Here is a 27,994-nt window from a genome sequence, read left to right on the forward strand (position 1 = left end):
ATTAAGTTTTTCTAAAAACAGAATTTTAAGTAGGGGTCATTGATTTGTTGAGATTATTTAAAGGCTTTTTAAATAATATCTAAATATATTTGTATCTCCAGTTTCAAACAATATTTGTCAAACACTTCGATTGGCTTCCATCAACTGCTTTAAGTTGCTTTAAGCTTTAACAGAAGGAATAATGTTCCGAAAGTTTTCAGTTGATTCTCAAACTGGTCTAGATCTCAAGCATTGTATTAGAGGTCACCATGTTATGAATAGCTTATTACAGAATCCGGTTGTTGTTGTTGTAGTATCGGTTATCTATCCCTGCTTGGAAAGGAAAGCATAAATCTAGTTGTCGTCGAGGTCATCTAACGGGAGGCCCAGGAAACGTGCTGTTTCGACAGGGTTGTACCAAAGGGAAAGGGGTGTTAGATGAGTACGGTTCGTTGGGCATGCAAAAAGGTGGTTAGTGTCATGCGGGGACTCATTGCATGCAGGACATGTATTTTGTATGTCGGGGTTCAATCTGGATAAGTAGGAGTTTAACCAGCTACAATATCCAGATCGAGGTTGCGCAAGGGTCACTCTGGTTTCACGCGGCAACTCGAGCTTTTCCTCTGCTATAGGTGGTGGTTCGGTTCCAAGGACGCCATTCACTGGAAGGGAGTCAATGAAGGTGTTAATAACAAGTTTTAAATCTAGTTGTCCAGAATCCGGTGAATAGCAATGGTAGCTATTGAGGCTCTAGGCCTTTGAGTTGAATACTTCGATAGACTTTTGAGAATAGATAGACTTTCACTGAATTTCTGTGTATGATGTGAGTGCCTTTGAAAAATCCAAAGCTTGTATAATTATAATTGAGCTTTAAAAGTTAGTTTGCTCTTTAGTTGAGGGAAAAAACTTATTTCATTTAATATTCATATTCGTTTTGGCGCAACACATATAGCTTTCATTATATACATCATATACATTTGCCAATTAAATTATGCCTATGGCTATATGACAATTCAAAATGTTCAACAAATGATTGCAATACAAGATTTAGCAACATTTAAAAGTGAATTAAATTAATTAACATATACTTGCATTGCCAGCCCAACCCTCCACTAGTAAACACCTAACTCCCAACAACTTATCAATTTTATAATTGTTTAATAATACGTTGTTCAGTTGATAAATATTTAGATATTTGCTCCGTTTGTTTATAATGGATTGACAATCGTGTATCGGGAAGTTTTATGAAATGAATTAAAATGCCATAATAATTGTATGTATCGGCAGTAAAATTACAAGCAATCACTAAGAGCGTTTGACTTTAAGCCGGTGTTATTTTACTTCGAACAGAGAGTTGATTCGATTGTCTCGTGCTGACAAGCTCCATAGCCAATGGCGGGATTTGTGATTTGTGCATTCATAACTGACAGGTGGTATGATAAGCGAAATGAACATTTCAGAAAATAATAAACATGCATATAGTACACAATAAATGAAGTTTTGTGGAGCGGTTTTTCATTAAAAATGTTGATTTGGTTGGGAGGGGAGGTCGAGTTCAGCACTGAAGTTTAATTGTAGTTTTGTTCTTTGGACCAATGTGAACTAGGTGCTCTGTTGACACACTTAAGAGTGTTCTGATTGAATTAAACTTAGTTTGAAGTATCTTCGTTCTGTCTATGTTGTACAGAGGGCTAAGGTGTTCTCTTTGATCGATAAATTATCAATTCATATAAGCTATTGCATTCCATTAATCTACACTTTCCAAAATACAGTTGAACTTCCATAACTCGAACTGCACTAACTTGAAGTTCTTCATAACTCGTACTATTGAATTGGCAATAGAGGTCAAAATTCATACAAATTATCTTCTGTAACTCGGAAATCTCTCTAACTTGAGGTTTTTTTTTGGATTATGGTGATTCGAGTTAGAGAAGTTCCACTGTAATTGGTGCACTTTGAAAATAAGTTTTTATTTATTTCCATTCAACTTCTACGTAGTCTTATTTAATATTCATACTTCATAGGTATTGTGCTAAATAACCAAAGAACCTTTTATTGAACAAAGCGGTCTAACTGCCTTGTGTGGCGACAGCCGCAATTCGCTTACATAAAGGAGAAAATACATAATAAAACGAGATTTTTAATTACCAGCCTTATTTGGCTGTCAAAGTAATATTAAAATTATTATTATGTACATATATACTTACACGCATGCATACATATACATAAATATGAACGTAAAAGCACCATATATGGAGAAAAAACGACTTTCACGATTGTCAACCTCTTTGTTCGTTTTGCTTTTTTTCTGTTATTTATTTGGTTGATTTTATAAAGTGTTTATTGCTTCATTCCTTGCCATATAGACGGTGTTCTATATATAATAATTTAGATATTCTTATGTATATATGTAAGCATTCACATATAATGTTGCTCTGAGAAAACATTTGTTTCTTAGTTTAGCGGAAAGTTTTGCAGTTCGAAAACATTTTTCTAGCGCTGGGTACACCTATATAGGAATTTAGTGCATTTCAGAGACAAAATAATTCCAGAACATATGAGTTGTTTAATAACTGATTACAATTTAGTCAACCAGTTAAAAAATATACACATTGATAGATAATTAAGTAATACAATTCTTCGAAATAGTCTTCAAGTTAAAACAAGTTCTCCAACGATTCATTCTTTTTAACCTAAAAATATTATGGATCGCGTTAATCGATAGCTTTAACATTTCGATTCCATTTTAGCGTTACTAACAAAAGTGGGTGGACAAAATGTATCAGACGATCTCAAAACGCCTTTCGATTACTTAAGTTCACCATCAAATAAACACTACATTTCCAAAGAAGAAGAAGAATACAATAATTAAAAAGTACGGTAACGGTATTCTAGATATGCAAAACATTATAATAAAGCATACAACTAGGTAACATCAAAGGAATGAGTTTTCAGTTTCAGTTTTTTTTTGTTTTGTGTCTTATTTTTACCAGGAGCAAATTGCTGATCGGAGATCGATAGAAGATCCATCTGAATATTGAATCTTTCAATAATACCGTTGTAAGCCATATCGATACTTGGAATCTATGATCCTAACAGATATGGGTGCAATTGAAGTCCACGATTAAGCGGATCAGTTATCTAATGTCGCCAGCATGCGATTGAAGCTGCCGCAAAATATAGCATTTTCGACTATGCATCATTAAAAGCAAACGTTCATTCTCATGCATTTTCGTTGTATTTCGTTTAATTAGCGCAAATGAAATTTTGGTTTATGGACCATTGGATTTGCTTGCGCTTCAGCGAGGCGCTTATCGCTTTGATATTCAAGTTCAATTGCCGAAAAATCGCCATGCAATGACGACGCAGTCAACTGCACATGCCAAGATTTATTTGCAGCTGGCAAGTAAAAAACTGAAAAAAATTATAGTCTAATGTGAGGCGTTTCCAAGTATCTAGATACATGCACATGTGAGTTTATTTATGCGCGCCAATATTTATCTACACGATACGCACGCGCTTGTAGCCAACGGCAACGACAACGGCGACTCCAAAGGCGCTAGCGACAACGACAACAAAGCTGCCGGTCAGCAGCAGCTGCTGGCTTGGTCAAGGCTACTGCTGACTTTGGTGACTTATTAAGAGCCCATCCATTCATTGAGAGGAATGAGTACACAAAGCTGCTTGGCTTGGTTTTTTTCTTTCCATAAGGTGGGTCGATCAGATTGTCAGTCTGCTTGCTTGCGGTTTTATTGACACCAACGCAATGAAGTAATCAAAAACTGATTTTTTTTGTTTAATCATTTTCCAGTTTTGTGTGGTTTTGTATTCATTGATTCTGCATGGTCGCACTTAAAAGTTCATTACACAAATACCAGTTGTAAACAAAATCACAACAAATGAACAGTAGTAGACTTACTGCGAACAATAGAACTGATTTGTCATTTTCATTGAGTAAAAACTGAAGTACGAGTATACTCGCATAGCGGGAAATTATACAAATGACATGACTGGAAAAAATTATTTCAAGTTTCGTTTGACTTAGGAGGATGTGGCAAAACTTGTAAAAACAGGGTTGCCGAAATTTTGTTTGACTAATGCAAATTGATGTATGTACATTTGATTCTTCAGTACTTGGATCCGATATGTCATACTCAGCAAGAAGATGTCTCTGACTATTCAACATTTCTAAGACTAACAGCCTGTTGACAATATCTAAACAATCTATTATCTGTTCCGAAGTGATTTGATACTGATGAACATAATATGAACGCAATTGACATCTCATCTGACAGTTAGGGCTAACGGTTCAACCCAATTTTAGTTAATATACAATGCGTGAAGGGAACTCTACAATTTTTATGAGGGTCGGAATATATTTTGGTTTGTGCAGGTAAATTTCAAGACTACTTAATAGGTTTTTTCAATAAATATTTTACAAATTCATTAGAATCATATATTATATTAATATAAAAAGAATACATTTAATTATCAATTACACTTACCGATAAATTCATTGCGTACTCGAATACGATCTTGTAAATTGGATGCTGATATAATCACGCAATTGATGAATGCCAATAAGGCAACTTGGTATTCAACATTGGACGCTTTCTCCAGTTCGTTTATAACGATTTTGAAACGATAACGTTCATTTTTGAGATTCTGTGTGAAAGTAGAAAAATGTTATTACAAATTAATACAATAATAAAATAACTAATTTTAACGAACATGTAATGGATACCTTGGGTACAGACCCAGTTTTGTAATCGGATAAAGACTAGGAACTCGACAACATTCAATTAAAGGATAGGTTAGGATAGAGGTTATCTATACGAAATTAACACGGCCAACTAGAGTTTCTGAGAGTTGTAACTTTTTCAGAAATTGTCGAAACATTTCAGTTCCGTTTTCATGGTGGAATCTGATACAAATTTGGATTTGGTATACAGGAAATATACCCAAGAAATAGCATTTACTGTTCGAGATGGAAGGAGGTTAGAATATGAACAGAAGTCGGGAGTAAGCTGAATAGTGCTATATGGAAAATTTAATTGATTGTGGTCCGATCTTCCGTCCTTTAAATAATAAAGGGGTCGGTGTACACAAAGTCGAACATTGTGGTTATTTCGAATATATTCGCCAAGTTGTTTCCCAAAAGCATTGAAGCACAGACAAAACAACACGAATTACGGTTCCATACCTTTTATTTTGCACCATTCTTTGTTTACATTTTTATCACGTTTCTTTTTGTTCTAGTTACACTGTGATAACATGTTGTAAACGGTAAACTTATATATAGCACATGTAAATACATACATATAGCCACATATATGTATATAATAAAGCCGTGAATGTGGGCTTGTTCAACTTGCATTCGTTTGTTCAACTTAACCTATATTCATCGGCAAATTCTATTTATTTCCTATAAGTACTTGTGATACACTTTTTCTTACTGATTAAGATCTTATCAAAGATAACTGATAATTTATAACACACAAGTAATAGTCGAACGAGCATATCATGTTATGTGCACTATATCTTTTGTTTTTCTTATTTACTTGATTGCTGTCAGTATTTATTGTATAGTATGCGCATATGGGAGTATCGTGCTTACCTTGTAAAATTCTAGCGTTTCAATAGCGCGTGCGTAGCCATCGGCGTTGTAGGCGCACAGCGCGGATAACAGTTCGAAAACTTGCTTCTTGACGACGGCATTACTGGTGTCCAGTGCAGTGCCCAATTTCGAAATATATTCACGATTCTCGACAATGTAATCCAGTCCGATGCGTGAGTCCATTTTGACTATGCGACTAATGTCCGCCGCTTCTCGTTTGCTTTATTGTTGGCAGACTGATTGAGTTACTAAATGGGTTCGACGATTTTGGTTGTGTGTGCTTTCTTTTACTTTCCTGAGGTTTGGTGTTTGGCGTTTGGGCTTGAAACATCTAACGGTACCTGAGTAATTTCATTCGAACGCCCTCACCAATATTACAAGCAATGCAATGGCAGCAAGCAATTTTATGGAAATCGTTGCGCTTTCTGCAGAAAATCTATGCTTCGTATGTAGGCACGAGTAAGTGTGTGTGTATGCGTGTATTCAGACACAGTGCTCGTTTGTGGGCGCAATTGTCGAATGCATTCATGTCATTGTAATTGGGTGCGTTATGTACGTGCTGACCGCGCGCATCTGGAAGAAAGAAGGCAAGAAATAAAGAAAGCATGAAATTAATTTATGTGACTAGTTGGGTCATTACTCCAATATCAATTTGATAGTCTAGCTGTCTATATTGTCGTGCACGAACTTTATGCCGTTCATTCGTGTATAATACATACATACAAACACAAATATTACATGAACTGTATTGGCTGGACTTATCAGTGCTAAGTTGTCATGTCACAGTTTTATTAATTAATTTATAGAATATTATATGTAAATCTTCCATAGTGAGGCGCTCACATCCATTTGAGCGTTGCGTGCATGAAATAAATTATTTGTGGCCGACTTGAACTTTTTTCGTATTTTATACAATTTAGCCGGCTTCGGAAATTTAAAAATAGTTTAGGGGCTATCGAGCTTGAACTAGTGCTTGAAGAATGAAATGAAACTATTATTTTATAGAAGTTTAATATGCTTGTATAAGAAGTTGTTGATGATTTTTTTATCTGTTAAAATTATAATCAAAGTGCAATCTAACGGTATGTAAAAAATTTAGACTGGCACTAGAAATGTTTTACAATCCAATTACTTGAGATCTCAAAGGTTTTCCTAAGAATATTACATAAAACAAATTGGTATCAATGCTTCTTGGTAATTCAGATTTAGAAAAATGAGTCAGAACAATAAACTTAAACAGATCTAAGTATGTACAGTATTGTGAACTTTAAAGCCTTTCAAAAGTCTCTGCTCTCTTTAATTCCGAAATTTTCTAGTGTTTTATGCTTCATTTCGAGAAATTCACATAAAGTGCGATTTGCTGAGGGTCTCAACTAAAGAACAGAAATATGTACATATACACAGCGGATAGAATTTTATGCAATTCAAGATACCACATAGTCATCAATCGTCTCAAAACTTAATTATATTTAATATATTCTTTTTTATTAATTTTTGATATTTAAATAACTTATTTTAATCCGTAAACTGCTAGATAGTCGATAATAAATTTTATATATTATTTCTTCTGGTTCGACGTAAAATAACAAATTTGTTTATCGAGATCTCCTAAAACGCCCAGTAGCCACAACAATTCAACGGACCTGCCGGTGTGCTAATGCTCAATAATTATCACTTAACACATTATAAACTGCCTTGGCAAGTGCTTGCATATTTATTGCTATTTAGTCTAATGAAATACTGAATATTGAAAATCAATTAATTTTCAAAAAAGGCAAGCATTTTGGAATTATAAAAATTTGCCAAAAACAAATTTATTTTTATGACCATAATTATATTTTTTTTCGTTATATTCGGTGGCATTTATTTCAGAACTTGTTGAACAAATTCGATTAAGACAATTTCGTTTCAAATGGTTTGCGCAGCCGGCCAATATAGGGGTACATATGTATGAGTGCCATATGAAGATGTTATCTATTTAATTGTTTCAACTATATAGAACATTTTATGTGACAATTTACTCATTTTGCCAACGATTGTGAAAAATTTGCTTTTGCGCCAGCTGCATTTAGCATTCGAAACTCGTTATGTTGCTTTAATTTTTATATACGCGCATAATCGTTTATTTGCTGAGTGATCCATAAAGTTTTCATGAATATTTACAATCTAAAAGCAACAACACACTTACGCGTATATCGATTATACTCGTCTGTTCAAAAGTGCGTTGACAAAGTGTATCACTCGTTTAAACTTCAATAAAACAGTCGTGGCGCCAAGTTGATCGCATAATTTAATGAAAACGCAAAAAACTAGTATTTACTCGTATTTGATGATTAAACTATAATTTATATGCATGTCTGCAGCACTTATTATAAAGTCACGATCGAGAATTACCGATTTAGCAAGTCCATTAGATTTATTTAATATTTATAAGCCTAAACGGGCGAATTCTGAATTCAGGAATTGTGTTGGAACGCTTTGATGTTTCTACTTTAGTCTATATGTAAACTCATATAAGTAAGTTTATTTGGAGAGAACTTTCGTAATTTCGATACTTCTTAAAGAAAAAAGTCGGTAGTTTCTAAGGATCATTGTTAAATATCAAAGATAGCGCTGGGGTTCAGGCACGATCCTTTTGGGTGCTCATATGCATTCAATTCTCCTGTAGACAATAAATAATTTCTCTGGATTCTATTATTAACAAGCTCGTGTCGATGTAGGGATAAACCGCAATTTCTGCCTAAAGGTATAGGTATATATATAGACCTTTTTTTGTAAATTTAAGGCTTTATTGTATAAAAATGGTTACAAAAATGTTATTTTATTCTACTACTTTTGACCATCTTTCTGGCAGCATGCGTATTCTGTGACGAAAGAACTCCTCATCTTTCGTGTCAATCCAAGTATCAATCCAATTTTTGACTTCTTTATAAGAACTGAAGTGCTCGTTAGCTAGACCGTGTGCCATCGATCGGAACAAGTGGTAGTTAGATGGAGCAACGTCTGGAGAATACGGCGGGTGGGGTAAGAACTTCCATTTCAGCGTCTCCAAATATGTTTTGTCCACCTTTGCGACGTGAGGCCGAGCATTGTCATGCTGGAGAAGGACTTTATCGTGTCTTTCTCGTGCCTCGTACTGTGGCCGTTTTTCTTTCAGTGCTCGGCTCAAACGCATCAATTGCGTTCGGTATCGATCTCCTGTGATGGTTTCAGTCGAGTAATGCTTCCAATTCAGCATCTTCGAAAATCTTCTCCCTTCCACCACCATGCCGGTCTTCGACTTCATAATCACCATTCTTAAAGCATTAAAACCATTCGCGACATGTTCTTTCACTTAGGACAGCCTCACCGTACGTATCCGAAAGCATTCGATGAGCCTCAGCCGCACTTTTCGTGGAATTAAAAAAAAAGCAAAATTTCCCGCAAGTGTCGAGAATTCGGCTCAAAAAGTGACATTTTCAGTTGAGAATAAGTCTGGGATGCAAACAGATCTCTACAAATATTTTGTTGAGTTAATGTTGACACAAATGTCGAAGAGCGATATAAAACGATTTAATCGACCAGTGCTTGACCCTAGAGACATCTATTGGAAATCGGCGGAAGCAAAGTTGTAGACCTATAGTTCTATCTCGAACTAAACCATGACATCTGTTAAATCTGTTCATGACTTTGTTGTTCTATAAAAGTTTTTTTTTTTAATCATATGTCAAATACTCAAGGTACAAGGAAGAGTATCATGCACTATTAACTCCTGAATGAAGCATTTTATCACTTAATAAGAGCGAAAACCAATAAGTAGTGGACAAGTCACGCTTTGTTGGATGATTTTAACGGACTAAATACATGTTGTTGTATTATAAATTGTTAATAAATGAAGGTTTTTTTACCATTAATGTGTTGACGCCTTGCAAATTGAGTTCGAACATTTCCATACTTGTTATGATCAAGTAAGTAACAATACCGTTATATGTATAAACAGCTGATTTATTTTTAAAATTCATGCAATGAATATAAATGTTTTTTTAAAGCTTTTTGTTGTTGGCGTTTGGTTGAAACTTCGAGTTTGGGTGCTAAGTATTACAAACCTTACTCTTGTTTCACCTGTGCTTTGCTTTAAAGGCGTCATTCATTGTTTTGTGTTCGAGTTAAAATAAATAAGTGGCGCGTCCAAATTTTCTGAAGCAAAATCCGAATTTAATTAATTAGCCGCTGATTTATTTAACAGACGTCATACATGACAGTAAAGTCGAGTAATAACTCGATTTAAGGTTACAAATATTTACAAATATAACGAATAAATCGTTACATGAAACATATTGTATCAAAATAGTTAGTTAGTAGTAGTAGTTATCCTTTTTACTTGACTTAGAGAGAAAAATTGTGGCCTTTTTACAGTCAAAATTTTTTTGGAAGTCAAAATTTATCAACAGCAGCTTAAAATTATTTTCATAATAATAAAAATATTATAATTAGAGCAAATGTTTTTCAAAGTTTATTAGAATTTTTTCAACAAACTTTATTTGTGCTCCAAAGGCAGAGCCATTTCCTATACTAAACAGGTATGTACTATGTATTTATGTTATGTAATAATTATGTGTCAACAAAGGCAACCAATGCAGCGTAAATTCACAAAGCGTGTTCGATTGCTTAGAAGATTCTCGCAAAACACCCTGCGACTTTTCAAATTCAGATATTTGCTTTCTGGTATGTATATACATAAGTTTGTGTATTTGCACGTGTATACTCGTATATCGGATATTTGTTTGCACAGTGTGGGCTGTTCTACACTTATTACTTATTAGCAATCGAATGCTAATTTGCAATGTAGGAAGTAAAAAATATAGCAGCCAACAGCGCCACTCACTCTCACGGCAGTGCATAATTCAATATTATTTGTCGATTAAATTATTTTATTACATTTGTACTCAATTAATTTGCCATTTTCAAGACGAAACATAATTTTCGAAATATTTATTGCATAGAAGCTCAAGTAATATGCAAAAGACACTCACACATATGCATTTGAGTGCTTTTCCGAAGCGCACTGCGCATATGTAGAGCCGCTGTGGGAGGCTGCAAATTCGAGTTTGTCGCTTAAATCATCTGTTTTATTGGTTATAGGTTGCAGCAACGTTAGAACACCTCTGCAATTTGCTATTTCAAAAATACGCTAGGGTTTGTTACTTCACACAAATGACTCACATAAATCTGTACGATAGTTTACTGTTCTGAGTGGGTGTCAAGACGTGTTTTCGGGGAGTTAAATGTGATTTAGCGCTTAATTTATAGTCATTTAACTTAAATCATTATTCATCTGCCAGCGTATGCTGATAAAATTAACTCGACTTAATTAACGCAAGCAAACACACCTAATAGACAGTGTGTACAGAGAGGTAGGCAGGGAAAGAGAGAGACAGAGAGATGTAGTGAGGATGACATTAGGCACGGTCAAAGTCAACTAGCATGCGCTTGTCAATTGCTATTTTCATTTTATTATTCAATAATAGCTAATTGCTTGCATTATGACGCAAAACGAGTTGAATTGTTCCTTAGTCGACTTTGTTTGTCGCACCAAAAAGGGTTGCAAATAAAGCTATTAAATTGGTTGACTAACAAACAAAAGCCATTCAACGCAAAATGGAGCACAAAATGTAACAACGACTAATTAGCGGTGACACTTTTGCGAGCGAATGCCCTGTAGGAAACATGTAACCGGTGACAAAGGCTCATGTAATGAAAAACTGGAAAATGTTTGATGAGACCAAAGAAGCAGTGATTGTTGTTGTTTGTTCAGCGGATGTTGAAAATTAAAAATGAGTACAAAACATATTTCTGTGCATCATATGTATAGATGTATGTAGTTAGATACATGGACTAGCCTTATTTGATTGCCACGCCTCTTTGCAGTTTCAGAAAATTACAAGTGCGCCGATAAATGTCTTGGCGCATGCGCATGGAATGCAGCGCTTGACGGCGTCTTTCCTCCATGTCATGTATATATGTATGAATGTATATAGTTGTAAACCGACAGATATATTCATTTTACAATTAAGTGCACGGTAGCAGTGTGTGCAAGCGGCGCAAGGTCGTTTCAACTGATTTATTGTTGTTATTGTTACATTTTGTTGTTGAGTTGCTCAGGTGCACAATCTTTGTTGTGGTCTTCGCTTTTCTTGTTTTGCTTTGTAAGTTGGCGTTGGTGTCAGTGTTACGCGTGCGCATGCGCGTGCTCATGCTCGTCAACGTACGTTAGCGCCCTCATGTTGGCGTCGTTTCGTTACAACGTTTTACAACCACAACAACAACAACAACACAACAAAGCAGCTTCATCGCGCCATCACCTGAGGCGTGATCGCTGCTTAAATACGCCAGTTGTTGTTGCATTAGCCTTGCTTTACTTGTAATATCTTCATTGTAAAGAAGTGCAGAGGAAAAAAAATGCAGACGAAGCAACAAAGAACACACCGTAAATCATTTTAAAATGCTTATGAAAAAGCAAAATTGGTAAAAATTTCTTGTTTCGCCAGTGTTGGCATGTGTGAGGCGCCTCAGCAAGCTATTAAATATTGTTGAACAACAACAAACACTTGTCTATACACTTTTGTAAGTTGGCAAAAATTAGCTAGCTGCTGGCGTTATTTTTCTGCTTATTATTACAAGCGACTCGTCGTCTCTTCCCCACTAAACACTTTTACTGTCTACTTAATTATTGTATTTTGCACACTGAATGAACATACTTATATATACTTATATATCTATTTATATGTAGTTAGCCAACAAGTTAAGGTGTGTCAGAGTCACTGCGTTGTTAGCATTTTGCGCTTACTTTTTACATTACGAGCTGACAGTTGTAAAATATATAATACAGCAGAGTTGATGTAGATTCATTGAAGGAAATATAAATTAAAATGTGATAAGCTTATGAAGGCGGTGAATAGGCAATCAATTAGTTGCTTTGGATTCTTTGCGAACTGGCGCCTTGCGGAATTTATTGTGTCAATACAATTTTATATTTATTCAAATATATATGTAATTAAATGAGAAAAACATAGCAAGTAGCATTTTCAAACCTCAATTATTTGCTTAGAAGGTATAAAAAGATCTTACATTTCATATCAATATCGTCAAGATCAACTAAGATGAGACTAAAACGTAACTATAACTTTATTATCACAATTGGAGTAATGTGTACCAAGGGCGACTAAAAATTCAAGAGCGTTTTTTGATGTTTTTCTATGTGATTGTCTGAAGTTTCATAGAATCATTGGCATACGAGGTGTGTTCAAAAAATAACGGGAATTTTCGATTTTTGAAAAATTTATTCATTCGTCTAAATTAATGTTACCGCCTTTGAAATAGTCCCCAGTCGATGTCATGCACTTTTTGTAGCGCTTCTTCCCGTCGAAATACTTCTCAAACTCGATTTTGGGATAACCTTTGGCATTGGATTTCCTGTATGATATTTGTAAAATGACGGCCTTGTAAGGTTATTTTTATTTTGGGAAATAGAAAAATGTCACATGGAGCCATGTTTGGGGAATATGGAGGCTGGGGCATCGTTATTGTATTGTTTTTGGCCAAGAATTCACGAACAAGCAACGAAGTGTGAGCTTTTAACAAACAAAAATCGTTTATTTTTGGCACGTTGTTCCCACAGGTATGGATAAAACCGAATATATTGTATATATAAATATATGTTTTTTATTCATTATTAACAAGCGTTTAAGTATTTTGTCATAACTATCTGCGCGACACTTACAACTCCGACATTTAATACATATAATCCTAATTGAGCATAAATAACGTGAACAACAGTAAAAGGCAAGTAGGAAGGTTACTGCAACCAATCAACAGCGACGAAAAGCTACAAAAAAAACAGCAACAATTATATTAACAAGACTCCGGAGAATTGCAAAAAACATTGTAAGCAATAATAACAATAATACCGACAGCATTGTGCGTTGCCATAAACAAATATATACACACATAGCAGATACCCAGATACCTGACGCTTAAATATCGGTAATAACGTTGTGTTGTTGCGTAGAAAAAACTGTCAACAAAACCGCAGACGCAACGCGCCGCAGCCAGCCCAGCTTGACCGCCAAACGGCAGCCAAACAACTCGTCCACCTTACCCATTAAACTTGACGCCGCTTTTACCGATTTGGACGGAGATTTAATTTATTTTCGCTCATTTCGCGTGTTTATATTGTTTTCATTCCTTCTTTTTACAGCAATTTTTTCTTCTCAACCCCATGAAATGCCCATAAACAAACGTGTAATTGACTGAGGTAAAAATATAGGCAGACAACAGCGGTAAGAGCGGTGGGGCGCGGCCGCAACGGCAAGGTGTTTGAGCATCGGCGCTTAATGATGGGAACAATTGCACGCAAGTCGCGATAAAAGTTGACAAAAAGGAAAAAACGCGAAATTACAAAATAAGCATTACTTGTTGTTGTCAACACGCATGCGCGCATGACGCATGCAACGCAACAACACTGCAGCTTTTTAACGAATTCATTGTGATATGCGCGAGCATCTTAAGTATTTAATTCGAGCGCACTTAAGCGCGCGAATCAGTGCAATTCACTGCAATGCACAATGAAAGCAAAAAGCACAAAAAAGAGAAATCGTCAACGAAAAGGAAAACGACGCGGCGGCAGCGGCAGCGGCGGGCGACGGGCGACGGGCGAAGTGCCAATCGCTAACCATTTTTAGAAGTCATGAGGTCAATGCAACTGATTATGCATCGCACCGTAACGGTGCAAGCGGGGAGTGGAAGAGAGGGGAGAGCGCAGTGCGATGCGCGCGACGGATGAGCATGAGCAGTGCGTGCGCGCACAATAGCTGCGCTTTGTTGTCGCGCAAATCGGGTCGAGGCGCTTGGCATCCTGCACTCGACGCGCTCATTGTGATTTCCTTCAACTGATAGTCGACTGGCAAATTATGCGAAAATACAAGTTTATGAAAATTACTTCATTAAATTGTGGCAATGCTGAATTTGTCAATTCCCCATTTGCTAGTCACTTACGCACTTATGCGATTACGTCCTCGAGACGAGTTACGAGTTATTTAAATAATTTAAAATATTTATTTCTTTTCCCTTTTGGAATGCTCGTTCGTTTGTGGTTGCTTTTGTTGCACAGCTGCAATTGTGCGCGCTCACCTACGCCGCCGACAGCGCCATCTCTACTCAAATTCGCACTCGCTGAAGCGCAAGCCCACTCTCACACCCACTCAACTCAATTGAACCCTAGTCTCTTGACTCAAGCCCAAGAGATTTTAAATACATTTGAGTGTCCATGGCAGCAGTGCTAGAATAATCATCTGCCATGGACAGTGGCGAAGAAACATAAAGTACTTGATGAAATAAAATTTAAAAGGGTTTGAAGAAAGTATATTTGGACTGTGGGTAATATGTAAATAGTTCTTTACTTCATATTTACCTAAATTGAAGGAAAAATAGTTTATTTATTTGATGTAAAACTTATTTTATAGAAAAGTTTATCAATCCTAACTAGCATAAAATACTCTTATTTTACTAATTGTTTGTTGACCCACAGAACAAAATGTCCCACTGTGCGGCGCTTCACTTAGTTTTAGCGATTTACTGTGCGAAAAGCGCATCTTAAAGTATGTCTGAGAAGGGGCAACAGCTTCTTGCTGTCATGATTGTTGAAATAATCGTATGTTGTTTGCTGTAGATTGATGCGAGTGCTTTGGTTGCTGTTACTACTGCAATTTGCTACTACATACAACTTGAGTGCGAATGTTTAAGCAATTGTTGTTGATGTGACTTAAGTGCTGCCACTTTTTGATAGAATCATTTATACATAATATGCTAAAAGTGTTCAAATCATATGATTAGTTATTTCTTTGAAGCTAATCACAGCATCGGCAACCTTGGAATATGTTAATGGCATTTAACACCTACGAGTAAACGATAAATCTTCAATCAGAGAATCTTCAATTCTTCTAATAATTCGGAAATGTGCTTAGTCATACAAACTGAAAAAGCGGATTGGATTGAGGTATTTGAAAATATCGCAATGGAAGTCATAAAATAACAGAGATGTATGCATGGAACTGAAGGAATGGCTTTAAATAAAGGGCTTGTAAAGAATTCTAATGAAATTGAGCTAACAATCTCTTTTGAATTATAAATGAACTCAATTTTACTTTATCCGTATTTCAATACAATACTGTGTTCAAAAAATAACGAAAATTTTCGTTTTTTTTTTCAAAAAATATATATATCCATTCGTCTACATTAACGTTGTCGCCTTCAAGCTAGTCTCCATTGAATTGTATGCATTTATACCAGCGCTTCTTCCAATCGTCAAAACACTTCTCAATCTCTTCTAGGAACAAGTCACAAGGAGCCATATCTGACAATTGGACTCTTCAAGCCAGCGAAATTTTAAAATTCCCGTTATTTTTAGACCACACCTCGTATCTGTTTTGTAAATCATATTGTTTAGACTTAAAATACATTTTTATGGTTTTCTGTTATTCTTGGGATAAATTTTTTTATCAATAATTCATATATGTATGAGACGAAGGTAGAAACTTCAAAAAAATTAAATTGGTAATTCGCCTAATTGTAGGCAACGATTTTACGATTATGATTCGATTAAAGAACGGCTTGTCAAACGCTGAATTTCTTACTGAAGTTAGTGAATGGAGAAAGAATTCTAATCATTGATCTTGATCTTATCATAAATAGTGACTTCCTTCAAATTTTCTTTTCCATAGTTTTTATACTTTTATTACACATTGTTTGTGAATCCACACCATCAAATTACGAAGATACAGATTCTGCTCGTACATATAGATATTTGGACAAATATGAGCAATTCTGAGAAATGGATCTTGCTGAATTCAAATGGCGCCCAAAGAGGAGAAAGTGCGACTTGACTACGAGTCAGTAGACGAATTATTGTGGAATGTACATATGTATGAATGTATGCATGTATATATAATATATATATGTGGTTGTATAAGGATGTGAATCGATTGAGGTCGTTTTGATTTAGATTTACATGTTTTACGATTTTCCTTTCGCTTGTCGTAATTAGCCTCTATTGGCTTGCAACAATTGACATGCAATGATAAGTGATACTTTCGTTGATCGACAGCACTGGCAAAACAACTACAACAACAATAACAACAGTATATTATAGAACGATTTCAGCATATGAAAGGCTGTTAGAATTTGCATTGTTATTACAACACTTTTTGTTGTTTTTGTTTGGCGCTTTACGAGTTTGCTTAGAAAAATTGCTATAAATTGATTTCATGTTTTCCACAATTTATGCAAAATGCAATGAAGGCAATGCAACACAAAATACAATTGAAAAAAACATGAAACAATAACAATAACAAAATGTTGTAAATGCGACACACAAATGCCGTCGATGTCATGTTGTACGACTCTTATTTGACACGCACTGGCATGCAAGCATGCAATACACACAGACACACACACACAGGGGTACAAACGCAAGCATGCATCAGTTGTGTGCGCCAACTTTTCAGCACGATTTCGCTGTTCAGCAAAGAATCGGCGAACATTTAACAGTTCAATAACGAATTTAACATAATTAAACAATGGAAGCTTTGCCAGCAGCAACAAAGCAAATACATACATATGTATATTTTAGAATATGAAACTGCTCTTCAAACTGCTGTCGTGTTTGGCAAACACAAATGGCAATAAAAATGTTGCCGCAACTTGTTGACAAACATTCCGTTTGTGAGGCAACAGGTTGTTAATGGCTGTGCGGAATTTCGTTTGATCCCCGGCCGAGCAGGTGAGCAAGTGCGAAACATAACACTTACCACCATTCGCGCAGAATACGCGTTAGTTGCTTGTTTTTTTATAAAACCAATGAAATTCAAAGTGATTTCACATGATATTGCGATTTGCAACACCAAAGCAAATAATGAGATTTGATGCTGTGCGAAAGTATTGTTGTTGTTATTTGCTGCTTTTTAAATGTAACCGTTTATTGAATATATTTATTATATTTTTAAGGTTTTTTTTTCAAAATTTCCATACCAGCGTTTGTGATCGTTGGTCGCTTTTATTATTATTAATGGCTTTATGCCAGTAATTGCTTTAAAAACGTATATCGTATGCATTCATACATACCTAGAGGTTGTCGAGTCAAGTGTTGCAGATTTTCTGAAATGAAGCAAATGAAAAATGTCTTTTTAATTTGTATTAATGGATTAATGCAGAAAGAGAGACATTCATTTTAATCAACACACACAAACACACACATACATACATGTGTATATATGAAAGTGTCTAGATAGTGTCATTGCAGAGTGGGAGCTTTGTCGACTTCCGGATAAAGATTGATTGTGTGCGTAGGAACTTAAGTAGCAACAACAGCAAGTACAAGAAAATATCCGCGTTTTTCGCCCATACCGAAGGTTTTATAACTTTCCGGAACGAAAGAACATTTCAGTTAAATATTATTGCATTTTTGGCGTGAAAATATTAAATATGGCCACATAATGCAACTGCGGGCAAATAATGTAAAGTATATGCATGTATAAGCCATTCATTTGATTTTCATTATTTTTACCCAGCAAATTTCTTTTCCTATTGAAAGAATCTGCTCAGTTATTTACAACAATTTCTTGTTGTTTCAGAAATTCACTTAAAAATCTGTTCAGAACCAAAAAATTAGATTTGCAAAATTTGTTAGAATTTGAATATAAAACAGAAACTGGTCAAATCTAGTCATCTATACTACTATTATAAAGAGGAAATATGTATTTGTATGTATGTGTGTATTGAATAAACTCGAAAACTACTGTACCGATTTCAAAAATTCTTTCACTATAGGAAAGGTACATTCACCCCGAGTAACATAGACTATATTTTTTTCAAGAATTTCAACTTTCTGGAAATAGTTCCCAGGGGGGGGTATCCAAAAGACTCCATGATGGAGAATCTTATTCTGAAACTGAAAATCGTCTTGCAGGTCATTCTCTTCGCATCGCAATCGCATGCCAGAGATTCGAGTAAAAAGCGCTCGCAGTTGCTTGCCGAACAAAATTTCAAAACCTCCCAAGTACGCGCTTGAGAGTCGAGTACGGAGCGTGTGTAGCGGTTTGAAGAACTAAATATTAGAAATATACAAGCTCGCACTAGGGCGTCGAACTCTGAGCGTTCCCAACGCCTTTATAATCAGAGAGAAAGACATCAGGCACCAAAGACTAGATCGTCGTAATCAAGTTTGCTAATAAAATATAATTTCGTGTTCGAATTTTCCTCATTTTACTTTTTTAAAATGAAAGTACATACATATGTATGGGAGGGTGTGTATAAGTGTGTAAAAACTTATAACTTTTGAAACCCGTGCGAAGCCGGATCGGTCTGCTAGTAAAATATATATCTGAATGAATATATATAAAGAAATTAGTGTTACTTTTATTGGAAAACATATTAAAAAATCGGAATTAATAACGGTTTCATCTAATAACGAAGCTGATTTCATAAGCTGATTGATTTGCTAAAATTTAACTAAGAACATCTACTTTTACAAAGAGATACAGACAAAGATAGAAAATAGGAAGCAAATGTTACTTAAAAATTCTTTTTTCGAAATTAAATATTTTTTAATAAAAAAATGCTAACAAAAATACAAGTACGAACGTAAATACACAGCACTTAATGAATTTCCATGAAAACCACTTAATACAAGCAGCAATCCGCTAGCTAAAACATTATAAGCTGAACTGAGCTTTTTGCTTCTTATACATATTTCGACTATTTATTTATTTAATTTGTGATTTTGTCATCAGAATGCGCACCCACGCGATTACTTAATATTCAATTCCATGCACTTAAGCAGAATTTCAATATTTATGAATGTCTTAGCTGGGCGCTTGAGTACACACATAGACTGGCAATTTGAAAATTGACAATTATGAAACCCCTGCCAGCCACACACACACACACACACATACTCATCTGTATGTACGTATATATGTATGTGGAAGACGGCAATACATTGACGGAATGCATAAACGCTAATGCATTTACTGTTATGCTTATTTTATTATTTCTTGGTCGCATTAAAACTTCAAAGCTCTGTAATAATTTGCAGAAAACGTCGAACTTGTCGCTTCTTTATGTCTGCATGTCTGCATGTATGTACGGCACTGCCACTTTGCCTATCGAACAGCGCCAAGAAGAGTGACACCCACACCTGTGCGGTTGAAAAATCAAATGAAATCAAATTGAATTGAATTGAAACGAATCAAAATGCGTCATACACGATAAATCAACACTTGGCGATCCGCACTGATGAATACTCCCTCAGGTACATACTCGTACAGACATTTGGATATACTCGTAACGAAACAATAGGCACTTGGCTGAGTTTGCAGAAAAGGCTTGCCCATACATGGCGCTTCACAGTGAAATACAACATCGATCCAATAATAAAACACGATTCGACTATTTCGATATTTCTATTAAGAACAAAAAAATGTATAAATAAATAAATAATACGAAATACAAAGTTTGCTGACAGATAAACCTACATGCATGGAATTTTGTATTTTCGCACTTCATTCAAAGAGCAGCGCGATAGGCTTGGCTTTAAATTCTATACATTTTTTGTGTTTGTGTTGCATAAAAATGTACGCTTGCATATCCCACCAGTATTGCCATATACGTAGTTTTATCGAAAAATCTAGCCATACTTGAGAGGGGAACAAACCGTCAAACCAAGTGCCCGCGCTCTCGGCTCAGCTGGCATACGGAAGTAGGTACACATATGGCTGTGGGCTGATTTCATTGATTAAATCTTTCGATAAACACTGCACAAGTAGATTTTTTTTTTAGAAATATGTTGGCATATGTTAGCTTATACATATCTACTTGTGGTGCCGTTCTTGAGTTGAATGAAAGTAAATCTTGTACGAAATGTTGAAGGACAGCTGAGTGGCAGCTAGATCTTAGAAAAAACTAAACACAAATTTATAAAAAATCTTATATGGAAAATAAAGAACCATAAAGTGGCACCACGCACCAGTACATATGGTTTCTACAGTCTAGTGAAAAATGTGAGCATTATTCTAATCTTTTTAGTGAGCTTCCTTATAAGCACTGATGAACAGCTGTTGGATGAAATTATTGTTAGCTGCCCCTGAGTTAAACATATAGACTTCTTTGAAATGAAAACGGACTTTATGCAGTCTTTAGTGTTGTTTACAGAAGCAGCTTAGTGAGAGTAGAGGTATTCTACACGGAAATATTTTCTCACTCTCTATTGTAAACCGTCAGTATAGCTCTCTTTTCTCTCTAAGTCTTAACAGCACATCAATAGTTGGGATATTCCAAAATCTCCGTTCAAATTAGATGAGTAAATTCTCCATATAACAGTTATGCTTTACTTCAGGCTAGAATCGACATTTCCGAGTAATTAGTTACTTGATGAACCCATGTACAATTTTATACTTACAGTTATAATTGACAACTGGAACATTGGAGACTTTCACTGACAGATCAGATCAGGAATATGTGGGACTGTTGAAGGTTCTTAGTTCTTACTTAGTGAGTTATTAAGTTCAATGTACTAATATTTGATAACATAGAAGAGTTGCTTAAGTCAAGTAAAAATGAAAATTGATTACACTTTACTTTGTAAAAAAAGTTATTGAATTCCTCCCGGAACCCATTAAACCTTAACGATCGATATAAGTTACTTTTCTCATTGAACAAACACTCGAACTCTGGAATATTCTAAACTTGATGTAATGCAATTCAGAACTAGTATTAAAATGCCTTATATGAATATAAATTATTGCTGGCAATAGTTAATGCAGTGACTAATCGCGCTGCGAAGTACTGAATGAAATTTAAATACTATGTAAGCACACGCGGCGTACCGTCAACGCGTCAACTGCCTGTACTGCCTGTAAGTAAGCGAAAACTCAAGGGGCATTTGATCGATAAGCCCACACAGAACTGGCAAAAGCTGAAACCTTAAGTCAATGTCAAACTGAAGCAACACTGCGCGACCAATAAAAGCGGGCAACACATGAGCAACAGGCGTTTGAGCAAAAGCAGCAAAGCATGTCGCTTTTAATAAAACTTAACAATGGAAAATAACAAACAACAGCAACAACAACACGTGCGCAAATTTCATTCATGTAAACGCGAATTTCAGCACGAAAACGGGTGCGTGTGTGTGTGTTGGTTTTGGCACACTGCGAGTGCCGGCTTGGAACAAGCGCTCAGGGAACACAATACCCGGCGTGCTGTGTGCCATAGCCTCGAGCTTCCCCATTTGCAACATACCCGCAACACATGTGCACCATCCACGGCCGGCGCGCGAAGCAGCAGCCACCGATTGGGGTCATTATGTTGCGCATGCGTGAAGCAGATTCATTGCACTGCACTCGTACTCGCCTGACATGAATGGCGCACATGGACGTGAACGTGAACTCGAAATTCAAACTGTAATGAATGGTAAATGCAAATTCGCTGCTCTGCGCCGAGCTGTCGATTTCTATTAATCAACCCTTTAATTATTAACGACGAAGTTGACTACTGTATATGTATGCAAACACATCTGGTATGTCTTTTTAAATATTTTTTGTTTAAGTTTTGTGAAATAGTTTTTTTCTGGGTGTCAAATTTCCTACTTCACGCCGAACACGACGGTATTGCATAAGTAATTGCCTCAAAAGAAAACACTAATCTCTATGCATTGTGCATAAGTACATACATACATACATACATATGTACATGCGAGTATGTGTGTGCATGAATAATAAGTATTTATTCGCCCGATGATATATGACTTGAACAATTCAAAGTTAAGGTCAGTATGGCAATTGGAATGCTGGCAACTGATTGGCCGCTGACGCCAATGACGCCGTCGTCGACACTCGGACACGCACGTCGAGTGGTCAAAATGTCAAGTAGAAGAAGTTGAGGTGCTGCTGCTGCTGCTGGTAATTAAAGTGCACTGAACTCCCTGCTATGCAGAGCCCAGTTTTTATCGGCGTCTATTTGTGTAGAGCCCGCTGTTGTTTGGCTGATTGGTAGCACTGCTACTTTTGTGCTTAAATCATTATCCAGCGGATAAGTGTGTTTGTTATTATTGCTGCGTTGAGGTTAGGACAACAGAAGGCAAGTACGCGTACAACAAACACACAAGTGCATTAACACTTGAAAATGTTAAGTCATTGGATCTTATGGTATTATTTAACGCCACAAACACTCACTCACATGTGTGTGAATTAAGGCCTGTTTGTAATTGCTGCTCATGAACTCTACGCTAGGGTTCAACCTTTCAAAGCGATCGTTTGCATATTTCGCCTCAGAAATTTGGCTATAAATAAGTGCACAAACAACTACAACAATCGATCTATATCTCTCGTGTATTAGCACGTAATCACACATAGAGACGCACACAATTGCCGCTTAATTAAGTTATTAATTTATGAATGAAATGACAAATTAGTGTGAAACCCACTTTGTGCGCTTAGCCACTTGTATTTTTCATTCACTCAATCGAATGCCTTTGATTTATTCGTTTTTTTGCGTTTTTTTACTTTTTCACCTTTCCGCTTAAGCCACAAATGTTCACGCTTAATTAAATCAATTATTTAGTATTTATATTGATTGCTAGAAATTATCATTGTTTGCAAATTAACTCGGTGGAAAATGTGCGCCAATGCAAATGCAGCTTTAATTGCAGCACGCCGAAGGCATACATACTCGTACATACCATATATATGTGTAAAATGCGACGCCGCTGCAGCGAATTACAATGTAACGCTGCAAAATGCGGTGAATAACGAAGTGAATTGCAATAACATAAAGCAAAAAAAAAAAGCAAGCTGTGCTTAGAAAGTGCACAATGCAGCCAATTAACATGTGTGACGAACGTGCACTTAAGGCGGTTTGCTGGAGCAGTGGTATGAATTTCAAGTCATTTTTGAAGCGTAGTAAAAACGAGCAATCAATATTTTTACTATCCCTTTGTTATAACTTGTTAACATTACAAGAATGCAGAAAAAATAAAAAATACGAAATAATAAAAATTCAAAAAATTAGCAGCTGGGGTCTCAAAAATCTGCTTGCGACTACACCCACTATTCCAACCCTTCTAACAACCGAAGCTAATATACCCTTCACAGGTGCATTTATTTTAGTAATTATGTGAATAAGCAAATCTAAAGACGTAAGAAAAAGTAAGTTAAAAAAAGAAAAATTTTCCATAGAAGCCCTTGATTCTGATCGTTCACTTTGTATGGTAAACTTAATATACCCTGTTCAGGGTATAAAAATAAAATAATTAATTTATAAATATAGAATTTGTCGCTGGAACTACGGAGAAGTTCAAAACATTTGTTTTTCACTAAATGACGATTGCTTGGAAAAACAATTTTTACCACTTTTTTACTGTCCGAAAAATAGTAAATCCTGCGATAGTTACGTCTATAAAGACAAAATTCTAAAAATTTCAGGTTTCGAGAACAACGCGTTTGAAGTTAGGCGTCCAACTGAGTCAATTTGAATGCAGCGAATGGAAAAAACGTGGATAAGAGAGGATCAATATTACACCTTTTTGTTTTTTAGAAATTAGGGCCGTGTCTCAGCAACATTTGTTGATCCCGCAATCTAGATACTTTATCTAACAATTTCTGTAGAAGTGGACTGTAGGATACTGTTTCACAGAAACCAATACTGATATGATTTATAAACCTTATTATTGTGATTATTAAATGATCCTTATGGAGGATCCTAACGCGATTTGGTTTCGGATTATATAAAATCATATAAAATGGTTCTTGATTGGGTGAATCAGAATCTAACTGCGCCTGATCATTCTATTAGCAATCGAATTATGTCTATGACTACAAAGATGCCATTAATCTTAATTGAACCGCAATCCGAAAAATGTCTATCTAAATCGTTCCTCTGTTAAACACACCAATCGCTTGGGCACCAGATCTTCCGTTGACTTTAAAATGTCTTACAAGTTTTATGTGACAATTTGTACAAACACATGTACGTATAACGGTATGTGCCGAGCAATATGCGTTGCATATTACGAACAGCATCATTTTTTTGCGACAGAATCGACATACTAAAACGCTTTAAGTGCCTATTAACACTTAAATTAAGCTATAAAAGAGAGCCAAACGCTTCAAGATAGTATTCATAACATCTCTTTGTTGTTGTTGTCGTTGTTGTTGCTGTGCGAAATTCTATTCATCAGCTGTCAACTGTTGTTTTGCAATTTGATATACCCATGATTTGCACGCTTTGTTGTATTTAACGACGAGTTATATTTAGTACAAACACACAGACACAAATGCAAGCATTTCAGTCAACTCGTTTTGACTTAAAGTGCACTTTTGCAGTTTACAGCTTGCAATTTGCTGTTTTTTTTCATTTTCATTTTCATTTTCAAAACAACCATTTTACAACCAACGAGGCAATTATTAAACGTTCATACATGTGTGTGTGTTTGTGTGTGTGTGTATGGACTTTTGAATGCGCGTTGAATCCAGGTGAAGTTTAGTTTAGTTAAGCTATGACACACAAACATACATAAATATGTATAAACTAGTTATAGTTGAAGTTGAAATGCTGCCGCTACAGTGAAGAATAAAAATAAATGCACAATTGTTTACGTAGCTGCAAACTGCTAATGCTTGACTGTATGTGTATGTGTGTGTGTGTGTGCGTGTGTTTGTGTTTGCGAAGGCAAGTTGAACTTACATAAAAGGCATCTTGTATTTTCATATTTCAATGTCAAGCAACAGACGTAAGTCGGTGAGTAATAGATATGAGCGTCGCAACGCTGGTGCAAGTAAGCGATTCATAGCTGAGCTAAATTGCCTGCACCTGTTGCCCAGCTTATCTTATATAACACATGTATATATGTATGTATGTGTGTATGAAGCGAAAACAGTAATAAAATCACTATTGCGTAGGTGCTGCCAGATCTTTTTGATTATATCATCGCTTTTTTCCAATCTCCAAGACACCTTCACGATGACTCGATTAGGCAATTTCCAATACGCTGAGCACAAAAGCCAAAATTTAATAACAATAAATAGTGGTGCCAAAATGGTAAGTAGGAAGCTGCTGAAGCGTCAAAATTAGCACTTGCTGGCTCACAGCGAATTATGACGTTTCCACTTTGATTGAGCTGATCGCGCTGACACTCACTAACATATTTCAGCGCAAAAACAAAAAGTGCCACGAAAGCTTTAATAAATCGGTAAAAATGAGCACGTTAGTATGTATTCACATGCGGCTGAATCACTAGCGAGATGGCCATGTGAACTTCTCAAGTTGCCACAGCGGTGTTGCACTGCGGCTGTGTGGCAACGAGCAGATTGCAGATTGCTTCATCTCTCGTGTTGCATGACCAACTTTTCGCCCGTTGCATGGCCATTCACGATCTTTCAATTAATTTGCTCGATTATGTCCTGCAGTTATGGTGTTCTGTGCCTTTGTTGTTGTCTACGTTCAACTTCGATCGGTACCCTTTGATTATGCTTCATTAACTTCGTATGCGATCGCAATTGCCATTGCAACAATCCAATTGTCCGCTTGACTTATGGCAACAAAATCGGCATTGAAGGTGTCGCACAACACACTCTCTTACAAACATATGGTTGTAATGATCGTGGCCGCGGTACGGGTGTGTACTCGTATTATTGCCGCTCACAACGAAGCCGCTTCGAAGCATCGTAAATCAATGTCTGTGTTAATTTCTGGTATGCGGCGAGTGCGCAACGAAGTGCACATTTTCATCGATTTTGATTTATTGTACCACTTTGCCAACCTGTGTATGTACTTATAGGTATTATATTACTTAGTCTAGGCAGATACCTGGCGATTTTGAGTGAACGTAATAACAGCATATGCGGACATGAAGTTCAAGAAGTCAAGTAGGAGCGTGTAGAACAGCAAAAGAATATTTCTGGAAAATTCAATGCGATGAAGTGAGAATAGTTCGACCGTAGACAGAGCAAATTATGCTTACTTCACGTTATATTAAGTGTAGTGGTTGTCTGTCAACGTATCTTGGCCTTTAGGGTGCCCATTGTGAAACCACCGAGACTAAACACTATGTTGTCCTCTTGAAACCAACCTCTGTTCTTGATAAAGTTAAATATGTAACTCAAAAAGTTTTATCCGCGACATCATCGAGGAAACAACGATCGATGGTTGCGACTTTTTACGATGTCTGCGTGCTATTGTCTCTTCTTCATCTACTTCAAAGGCGAAGATGAATTGTAAACAGAAAGATGACAAGTTTTTTCATTAATACTATGTTTTAGCCGTTTCTTTTACAATTTTCGATTTCTTTCCAATGTTGTTAGGAAATGTATAGTGGGCGTCGAACTCTAAATATATTTTTGAACTAAATTAAATGGAATTTTAGATAATAGTATAATCTGACATTCCTTAAGAGATCAAAACAACTGTTTTCTTTCTATTTAGAATTCGCAAAAAAGGTTTTGTTTGTTTTCAGAACAAAGAATTTTCTGAATTTTTTTTTGCTATGTCATTATTTTCTCTGCAAGTCGCAAAAAAGGAAATTAGGGCTATGTTTATATTAGCACATCAACAGTTGACAGCTGGAAGACATTTTTAAGCCACAAGCGCTACTTTCTAGCATATTATTTTAATAAGAATTTGCTCTATGTAAATACAACAATAAAGCTCATTTCGAGTCCAAATGTCCATGACAATGCTTAAACCAATAAGTATTTGGGACACATACCACAATTAGCTAAGTACAAAGTAAGAACCCATAAAAGACACTGCAAAAGGCTAAAGCGAAACAGTTGCAAAGCGCTCGAAAATGGAATGGCAATATGGAGACGTACGTTGGAGGTATTTGGTCTTGCGCTTTGACAGCGTTATGACAATAACCGTTAGGCCCACCAACAGCTGAGGATGAGGCATGCGTTGCGCTGAGATGACAATTTAGTGGCAGCGAAGTCAATCAGAAGCGCATAACTTTTAGATTGAGGCAGTTAAACGACGATCGAATTGAGCAACCGTCGCTGTTGTTGTTGTTCAGTTTGCGTTTGCGTTTGTGGCTGTGATGCCTGAGCTGCGGATATCCGCGGACGTGCGTTAATTTTTGAAGACGTACATAGTAGGAACGCACCTTGTGCTGATAAATAAATATTACAGCAATGCATTGCTATCTACATTTGTGTGTGTGAGTGTGTGTGTGTGTAGGTTTGAGCACAGCTATTGAGGTATGTTGTTTGTGTTGTTGTGTTTTTTTGTATATAATTTGTCGTTTGTTTTGACGTTAATGCGTTACAATGACGTTCACATCAATTGTGCTTACGTACGAATGAAATTGAGTGTGTGCGC

At 36.1% G+C, this 27,994-nt stretch overlaps 1 protein-coding gene across 1 annotated transcript in view; it reads right to left on the bottom strand.

Moving 5' to 3' along the window:
- The window catches only part of LOC105211973 (formin-J), a 60,807-nt gene that overhangs the window by 16,045 nt on the left and 16,768 nt on the right, over positions 1 to 27,994 (bottom strand). The window contains exons 2-4 of the mRNA XM_011183692.3: positions 17,753 to 17,785; positions 5,597 to 6,169; positions 4,485 to 4,644 (exon numbers count right to left, since the gene is read on the bottom strand). Coding sequence (XP_011181994.1) covers positions 4,485 to 4,644; positions 5,597 to 5,779 — 343 coding nt within the window. The 5' untranslated portion in view covers positions 5,780 to 6,169; positions 17,753 to 17,785. The remainder of the gene's footprint in view (positions 1 to 4,484; positions 4,645 to 5,596; positions 6,170 to 17,752; positions 17,786 to 27,994) is intronic.

This window comes from Zeugodacus cucurbitae, chromosome 4 (assembly GCF_028554725.1).
Source record: "Zeugodacus cucurbitae isolate PBARC_wt_2022May chromosome 4, idZeuCucr1.2, whole genome shotgun sequence".
NCBI lineage: Eukaryota > Metazoa > Arthropoda > Insecta > Diptera > Tephritidae > Zeugodacus > Zeugodacus cucurbitae.